Raw genomic sequence first — 9,263 nt, 5'->3', positions numbered from 1 at the left:
GCCCGGTCAGTTCATTTTGCTAGTATGATGAGATGGGTGGCTCATCCTCTGTTTCCTGCATCTGCCATACATGCGTGAGACATTGTGTAGCTCTATTAAGTATATTAGTTTCATATTGGATTCCAAACATGTGTATAATTTAGGGTTTCTTTCATATGGCAGCTTAGTTTTTGGATTGGGTGAGAAAATGGGGATGACTAAAGGAAGCGGGAGAGAAATAGAAGGGAAAAAAATATATATGAAACAATCTGCATTCTCATGGTGCTACGATTTAGGTCAGAAGTATTCTAAGGTAATTGTGTGGCTAGAAAATTTTGTTGAAAAAAAATTAAATTAGAAAATACACGTTTGCAAAAAAGAAAATATAATGTGTAGTTAGAGGATCCTGACACCCTCCTCAAGTTCATATGAAAAAAACCTAAATTAAACTAATGTATCTAAAGATTTGAGTGCAACTAATTTCTTGCCAAATGAGATTTTGTGCGGAATACCGAGTAATTCAAATTGGGTCTAGACAAAACATCGCAAAGTCCAGTGGATCATCCCTTGCACTCTAAGATGCACTTTGTCATGAAGGTGTGGATCTAATAGATGGGGCCAACTAATAAATTCTTAGAGGTGTCTTGGTTCCTCTATTGTAGGAATGTTGTATTGTACAAGTATTCAGATCTGATTATATGTGAGGGTTGGGTATTGTACATTACAAATAGCCATGATGGGTTTTTGTGATATGGATTTTTCTTACAATTTGAATTCAAAATTAACATTAAATTCAAAACTTTAAATGACAATTAAAAATATAAATTTTAAATTTTTAATTAAATGTTGAAAAGTTAAATTCACTTGATATTTATATTCACAATTTAAGATCAATTGGAATATAGAAAATAAAATTTCAGTTTAATTTTGAAATTACAGTTTGAGCTAAAATCTAAAGGCAAATGTGAGTCATTGATTTGAAATTGAATTTTAATTGATAATTCAAATTCATATTCAATTTGAAATTGAATTTTTTGGAGTTCGGATGTGGAAAATATGTAAGTTACGTGAAAGCAGTTTCTAAAAACGGTAAATCATTCACTGCTGAAATCTAATTTTACAAATAAAAATTTTGAATGCCTATTTATAATTAAAAAGTTTCAAGTTCGATTTGAGTAAAGAAACTATCTACCAACCACATCTTAATTACTTGGATGCCTATTTTTACCATTCGCCGCTTAAACAACATATCTTAAAAACAATCTGCCAACTACCTGTTTGTTAAAATTTTTTAAAATTCCAAGTTCGACTTGAATAAAAAACTTATCTACAAGATATGTAGTGTCTTTATGTGCCAACTATGGCCGTTACATCTTACTTGCACCTACGTTTGTCAAACGCAAAGCTTGATCCTTACAAATTGGCCCTTTCCAATTTACCATGATATTCAAATTTAATATCTTTAGTATACTCTTCAATTAGTTCTCCGTTGATGTTGGCCTCCCTTTGTTAGATACCCTATAGATCTTTCTTTATTTTCGAGAAAATTAGGATTTGTGAAAATCTTGGTCTTCTAGTGCGCACATTTTCCTTTTTTGGTTGGTCAATCTTAGTATCTTAGCAGAATCAGAATTCAACCTCGGACAAACCTAATTGATGCATTATCCGGTGAGCCTACTAATTTTACGATATATATGCCTTTTTGAGTGGCCAATTTTTTTTATGGTCCTTTTTTGAGTGACAAATTATATGATTTCATGATTCTATTTTCTATGTGATATGTTGGCCTTTTTTGGGTGCTCTCCAATACATATATTTTCGATTACTTCGTTGAGAATATATACTGTGTACATGTTGAAAAATAATTATGACATGTAAGCAAAATAAAAAATTGTGAGACGGCTAATGAATTACGTTCTCGGCTTCTTGGGTTGGGCTGCACAAACTTATTGTCCTAGTGGCCGTAGCCCACCTACACCTTCCAGCCAAGCCAACCACAATCCCTCGCTCACGATCTCCCTTTCTTTCTCCCCCCCGCCAAACACTTTCGTCTCATCTCTTTCGAATCTTTACCTTTAGATTTTCCGATTCCCCTAGAGCGATCCCCTTCTCTTTCATTCGATTGCCAATTCCTTCGGTCCACAGACCTTACACCGATCCCTTCCTTTCCCTTTCGATCCACTTCTTTCCTGTCCGATCTCTCGGCTCCTCCAATCGAGAAACCCCAGAATGAATCCCTCTTTCCTTCCGATCGCTCTTCTCTCGGCTCCTCCAATCGAGAAACCCCAGAACGAATCTCTCTTTCCTTCTGATCGCTCTTCTCTCGGCTCCTCTAATCGAGAAACCCCAGAACGAATCCCTCTTTCCTTCTGATCGCTCTATAAATATTGCACATTATGAGAGAGAGAGAGAGAGAGAGAGAGTATGGTTTGAATTTTGAAAGGGTAGGCGGTGAGGTGGGGTGAAGGGGCCGGGCTGCAGCACGACATGGGTGCTATAGCATTTGTGCCGGCCTGGTCTGGCCCAAAGTATCGGGCTGTGCCTCGTGGTCCAGTATGGCCCGGCCCGACGTATTCTGTCCGACGGTCCAGAACTGCCTGGTCCGAAATACTAATGTGAATTAAATATCTATTTATATATATCCTAAGGCTCATAGTCACCATCACACTCCAGAATCAGTCTTAAAGAGGATTGATGTACCTCCCATCATCGGCCGATGCAATAAATTTTGTGCAGACCAAAGGTCCAATCTAGTAGCAACGAATATCAAAGTCCACTTCAACCCTGGGGTCCATTTGGTCCCTCATTTGGCGCTGGTGACCGTATGTATTGAGCCGTTACACCGAGGACTGGGGACTGGATTGCTGGCGCACGCTCGCGCACGTTGAACACATCTGGGATCTGGGGGGATTAGGAAAGAGATGAGACTGGGTTTAGAAAGAGGGCAGGGATTACAGAGACAGCAGCTAAGTCATGCAATGCAGTCTCTTCCTCCTCTCCCCGGGCCTGCAAACGGGACTCTGGTGGTAAGCCCAAGTCGTCGTCCCCAACAGCAACAGAATCTATTGTTTCCCTGCTACCCTGGGGCGGCCAGTAGGGTGAGGAGTAGTAAGCGGCTGCATGTCGGTGGCAATAACAACAACAGTAATAGTTTACACAATGGTTTACCGGAACTCACCGCTTCTCCCTGCGTCGCGTACCGAACGTCTCGTCTCGTCTCAGCCGACGCGGCGGCGGGTTCGGGTTCGGGTTCGGCGTCCGGCGAGCTCCAAGAGAAGCGCGTGGGATCAGCAGAGGCCGCGGCGCTGCTGCTGCCGGATGGGCTGTCTCCGGAGGCGCTTCCTAGGCACGTGGCTGTGATCATGGACGGCAACGCGCGGTGGGCGCGCGCCAGGGGGCTTCCCGTGTCGGCAGGCCACGAGGCGGGCTATCGCTCCCTCAAGCAGATGGTCAAGCTCTCCCGCCGTTGGGGCATCCGAGTGCTCACCGTCTTCGCCTTCTCTTCCGAGAATTGGCTCCGCCCCAAGGTTTCTTTGTCGCCGCATTCTCCCCGCCCCCCACCCTTTTTTTCTTTCTTTTTTTCTTTCCCGACATCATCCGCATAATAGCCCTCTTTTATGACTAACTGATGGTCCATCATCGCTTTGCAGGCAGAGGTGGATTTTCTCATGATGCTTTTCGAGGGCGTCCTCAGGGAGAATATTGGGGATTTCTTGAGGTACCAGTTTTAGTGTACTATGCAGATGCAGATTTCACTTTGATAACATTGATGAAACCACTAAGGAACTTCCAGAAGCTTGACCCTTATTATACTCTAGATTAAACAAAAATAGCCCAAGTAGTCAGATTTCCAGGAAGAGTGGCGCCGAGAGCTTCTTGAATCTATGTGTCTCTATCTGTTGCGGTCGGATTCATGGATTTCATTCCTCTTCGACCTAGTTTGGTAATGTGGTGGTTAAAAGCACTATTCTTATACTGTGGAAGACCAAAAAAAAAAAGAAAAAAAGAAAAAATTCAAAAGTGCTTACAACTTTTCCTTTTTTTATACTATAAAATTGCGGTTACAACCGCTTGCATGTTTCTCCAGCGGCGGTTGCAATTGCAATTGCAATTTATAATAAAAAGAAGAAAAGATTGAAAACGCCTTTAGATTTTTTTTGGGCAATCTATAGTATAAAAATTGATGCTTTTAGCCACCACATTACCATACTAACGCGCAAACTAATAATCCTTTTCAGGTGTGTCCATATAAGACTTGAACCATACTTACTACTTGTAAGGTGTTCTACATGGGAGATGAATCATTGTGAATACCGGTCGCTGGTTTCCTTAATGCTGAGAGATTGGTATTGATGAAGGTTGCTGCAAATGAAATTTTATCTTAAAACAGTTAATTGCATCTAGGAATGACACATTCTTTCCTCAGCACATGTGCCAAAGTTTTCAAATACATAGACAGGAACAAGCTGATTTAAGTAACATTTAAATTTATAATGAGGTTGAAAATTTTCAATCTGATCTAAGTAGCATTTAAATTTATAATGAGGTTGAAGATTTTCAATTTAATAACTAAATATAACATGATCTTGTTGCAATATTCTGTCAGAAACTTTGATCAAAATGAAGCCTGCCTTCTCTATAATATGTCCGTCGAAAAGAGTTTCTAGTTGAAGATGAAAGCGGAGCACCAATTTGACCATAATGCAGGAATTCTGATTTCAGTGTAACAAGACCAAGTAGGTTAGACATGAGGATGCAATAGAGTAGACGGCATGCATGAAACATCACTGAAATTTCCCTGGTACTCTTTATTGAGATGGAGGTGGTGTTCCTTGATTTTGGAGTGTGCATTAGTATAGTGTTTTGAGTGATTAACATAAGGAAGAACATAATTGCACTCTAGAGCAATCCCTGTCATGTATGATGTCTGTGTTAGAAAGGTTGGCTGGGTGGGTAGATAGGTTTCATTGTAGGTATTACAGTGTGATTTTTCTTAGGATTGTCTTGGAGAGTTTGCTTTGAAACCCTGAAATAATGAGGTTGAAACAGATCTATATACCAGCGTTTAGAGATTGCTTTCGGCAGAATTCTATTGTATGCATTTATGTATATTTATCATCTTACTCATAATCTCAGAATGGATGTAATCATATAAGTGCCTTCGTGGCCGCTGAATGCTAAATGTAGTATCTTCTTCTCTTTGTTGTCCGCTTGTTCTCTAAGGCTATTTCTCTAAAGAATCAATGATCCAACTATCTATACTAATAAGAATTTTGTGTTAGCAGTGTCATTTTTCTTGGAACGCCTCAGCTATGATTACCACTTGGATACAACAGTGTTTTGCTCTTTTTGTACATTTAGCATGCGTGAGTCTGTTATATGTCTGTGTCATAAATGATCATATGGCAGCTTTCCTGTATCTGTTGAAGCAGAACTGCATGAGAATCAATATTGGTGGCATAATTTTTTTTTTTCCTTGTTACATGAGTTGATGGAAATCTTTCGTTTCGTAGAACTGTTACTAGTATTCTATCGAGCATGTGATCTATGGACTCGGATTAATGTTTGCAAATTAACATGTATCAAAAGAAAGATGTTTTGCTGTAAAGAATGACATTAAACAGAATCTCCTTTGCTGGTTCCAAGCAGGGAGGGTATTCGCATTTGTGTAATTGGTGACTCCTCAAAGCTCCCAAATTCTCTACAAAAGTTGGCCAGAGAGGTAGAGGAGGCAACAAGAAACAACTCACAACTTGACTTAATTGTGGCTGTTAGCTACAGCGGACGAAGGGACATAGTGCGAGCATGTCAAAGGATTGCTGACAAGGTAAAAAATAAGTTGGTTGACCCAGAAGACATTACAGAATTGTTATTTGCACAAGAGCTAGAAACAAACTGCACTACTGATTATCCGTACCCAGATTTACTTATAAGAACTAGTGGTGAGCTGAGGTTGAGCAACTTCTTATTATGGCAGTCAGCATACACAGAGCTTTTTTTTACAAGGACACAGTGGCCTGACTTTGGGGAGATTGACTATCTTGAGGCTTTATGCTCTTTCCAGAACAGGGAGAGGCGGTTTGGTCAACGAGATGTGTGAGATTATGCATAATGATTTTTCGATATCAACATTTTTTGCTCCTATTTTGATCAAATGCAAGCTATTGGATAGCTATACATATGGGTCTTGTGATGTTGAAGGCATATTCTCTTCTTATCTATTTAATAGTTGGGTTGTATAAAAATTATAGATCCACATAGCTAGGAGGCGTTGATGTGGCAAATTCTGCCAGTATATGATAGATAATCAAAGTAAGTAGCTGCTTTGCTACATTTTTAAGCTTTCCTTGCTAACTACGTTGTTGCTTTTCAATGTCATAATGAAACTGTCACCACCTTTTTTTCTGTTTGAATATTTTAGGTTGGGAAATAATTTTGAAGTATCAATTGTTCAGAACAATTATTAAGGAGCAGATGCGCATTTGTTGGTGTGATTTTGGTGTCTTCTCAAGGCTGGTGGCTCCGTAAAATTTGTTAATGCGATTCGCTACTCTGATCCAACCTGTCACCCCAACATCTAACTTGGTTTGAGTTTTGCTTGTTCATGGAGACCTGTATTGATGCGATATCTGAGCATCAAGCATGGAAAGGTTCTTCGAAGAATCCTCTCTGCTCAACTTTGAATTCATCTAACTGGTAAATAATTTTGGTTTTGAAGGTCTTGGGGTGGTTGTGGCAGTAGTGGAGAAATTGGTTCGACATTCGTCTTTGAGAACATGTTTGTCAATGATACACATCAATTATTGTATAGAAGTTTTGCTTGTTCAAATAGTGAATATTGTTGCTCAAAACTAATATTGAAATATCATTGTGCAGTAGAACTCTTATATTCTTGAACAAATGGGAAAAAAAAAAGGTCGAAAAGACACTAATGAAATACAGTTGTTATTTAGCATTAAAACAAGATTTGAGACATGAGCGTTATAACTATATGCAATATATGAAATTGCAGTATTGTTTACTTGCTATCTTAATATTATGACTTTTACCTGACATTTTTAGCTTGAAATAAGAGAACTTCCTCTCTTCAGTAAACAGTTAAATCTTTCTGGTCATGTTTTGATGAACAGTGCAAAACAACTCTCCATATTACATTGGAATCCGTTACCATTTTCAGGTTTGATTGCTTGTATCATTGTGTCCTTATTTCTTAAAGTTTTCTCTTAAGTCTGCATATTCTAGATTTGTTGGATACTAAGTCCTGCAGTGACAATGATGCTGGAGAATCGTTCATGAACAGCTTCCATTTGCTGCACAACTTATTCCGCAGGTCTCAAACTTGGATTTTTCCACATTGTTCTTATTGACAATAGGGTCTCTTCAATAATTTTTTAAGGATGAAGAACATGCATACCAATTTGTCTATCACCCGACCGGGCATTAATGCTGTTTACTTTATTAATTTGAACTATTTGCATTTATGCATAGTTTGGGAATTAGATTCAAACATTTTCTCATATAATTGTTAGTGGCAGAATTTTCTATCTAGGTAGCAGCGCTGTAGCAATTCATTGTGTTTTTCATCTCCCCAAAATAATGTTGGTGGGGCCATCATTGTGTATTTATTCTCTTTGTTTTTCTATGCGGCTGCTTCAGAATTTTAGTCGTTTCGTCTCTTGATCAAACTCAATTGTTCCAGTATCTTTTCAACTGGCAAATATAAGTGCACGTAAGTGTCTTTTTCTATTTTAGTGATGTACATGTCTAAATGCATCCACACTGTTATTTCTTGTTTAAATTGCAGTTGTGTTAGCTTCTTTTTTTTTCCTTGACAAGGAACTAGTGTGAGGCTTCCGTAGAGTTATTCTTGCGGATGGTGGATTCTTCCTACGATGTAATAAACTCTAAGAATAGCACCGCCGCCACCACCACCACAACAACAACAACAATCACTGGCGGTTTGTTTTATGATTTGTAATATTTAGAAAATATTTATATTTTCTATTCAAGACATTCAAATTGTTGCCATGCAACTCAAGTTGGGAATGTTTTAAAAGGTGTTGGTGAAGTTGTGGAATCATCATTGATTCCCAATTATTTGGCATATTATATAATGCTATGGATTTGGAGGTTTCGTCATTTCCATTCTTGACGAGAATTATGAGTAATCTATCAACAACAATATACAAGTCCCTAATAACCTCCCAACCCAAGTAGTATAGTAAGTTGGTAACAAATGTACCATTTCAAATATAAAATATATGATGTTTCTGATATGTTACAAAGTGGTGACATGAACAGACCCTAAGTGTCATTGGATAGTTTAAATATATTATGTCATATTTCTCTAGAATGGTAGGATGCTTTCCTTTTGTGCCCCTACATAATTTTCAGTGAATGTGCATGGAATGTCAGAAACTCCATATTTGTATGTTGGGCCTCGAATAGTGTGACGTTCTTTTGTAGGGTTTCTTAGTGGTCTTAATTTCCTTGCAAGGAATGGCAGGAGTGACATTAATCCAGTCAGCTCTGCTGTCTCAAGAATGGAGTGTTATAAGTGTTTCTTGATTTCTTCTTTGTAGTCGCTGCATATTTTGCATCATATGCTTATTGGATAGGAGACCTCAAATTTTGTGTCTCATTGAGGTTTGAAGATAATTTCAGTTCTTGCTTCGAATCATTGAATCCCTTATGCTTAACCTACTCAACTAAACAGTTCTGCTTCCTCATGAAATCGAGAGGATCACTAAGGCATGGAAACCACCGGACGGCCAATCTTGCCTGTAAGTTCAGTTCGCTTTACCATATCTATTCTTTCCTTTTTTTGAAGTAGATGATGAAATGGAGAGTACATGGTGCAAGGGAGCATAAAGGGAGAGGCTGAGAGGGGATTAATGGACTGTAACAGAAGGGGATTATGTATGCTTTGGCCTAAATGCTCTTGCTCCTTCCAAACATTCGTAATTAAGAGGCAGACTTGGGAAGTGGGGAACTTGCTCGCTGATGGAGTCTTGTCGAGGGCAACTATAGGTACACCCTGAATTATGTAGTCAGGTCTTAATTCAAAATTGTGAAGGTATGCTTGAGATTTGCTTTGAATTTTTGAATTTTCTGCGCTTACACATGGACCATGGTTACAAAGATAACAACTCTGTTGTTCACGCTGCCATTTTTCATTAGCAGTTGATGATGTTTATCAGTTTTGAGTTTGGTGGTAGTCTGGTTGACTACAAGCCATCATTGACTCAAGAGTTACTTGCTGTCCTAAGCCGAGTTATAGACTC

General features: G+C 38.8%; 1 protein-coding gene across 2 annotated transcripts; it reads left to right on the top strand.

Annotated features, from left to right (window-relative positions):
• On the top strand, nt 2,688-6,842 carry LOC109719538 (dehydrodolichyl diphosphate synthase 2-like). Of its 2 annotated transcripts, XM_020246283.1 has the most exons (5): nt 2,688-3,506; nt 3,630-3,697; nt 5,629-5,806; nt 5,957-6,291; nt 6,401-6,842. In XM_020246283.1, exons 1-4 carry the CDS (start codon nt 2,901-2,903, stop codon nt 6,077-6,079), a joined length of 975 nt encoding a protein of 324 aa, XP_020101872.1. In that variant the 5' UTR covers nt 2,688-2,900; the 3' UTR covers nt 6,080-6,291; nt 6,401-6,842. The 2 variants fall into 2 exon arrangements, with proteins under 2 accessions (XP_020101872.1, XP_020101871.1); XM_020246282.1 differs by having other exon boundaries at nt 2,691-3,506; nt 5,629-6,291.

Source organism: Ananas comosus, linkage group 13 (genome assembly GCF_001540865.1).
Source record: "Ananas comosus cultivar F153 linkage group 13, ASM154086v1, whole genome shotgun sequence".
Classification (NCBI taxonomy): Eukaryota; Viridiplantae; Streptophyta; class Magnoliopsida; order Poales; family Bromeliaceae; genus Ananas; species Ananas comosus.
Note: the sequence above shows the minus strand (reverse complement) of the source record. Positions and strands in the feature narration are given on the sequence as shown.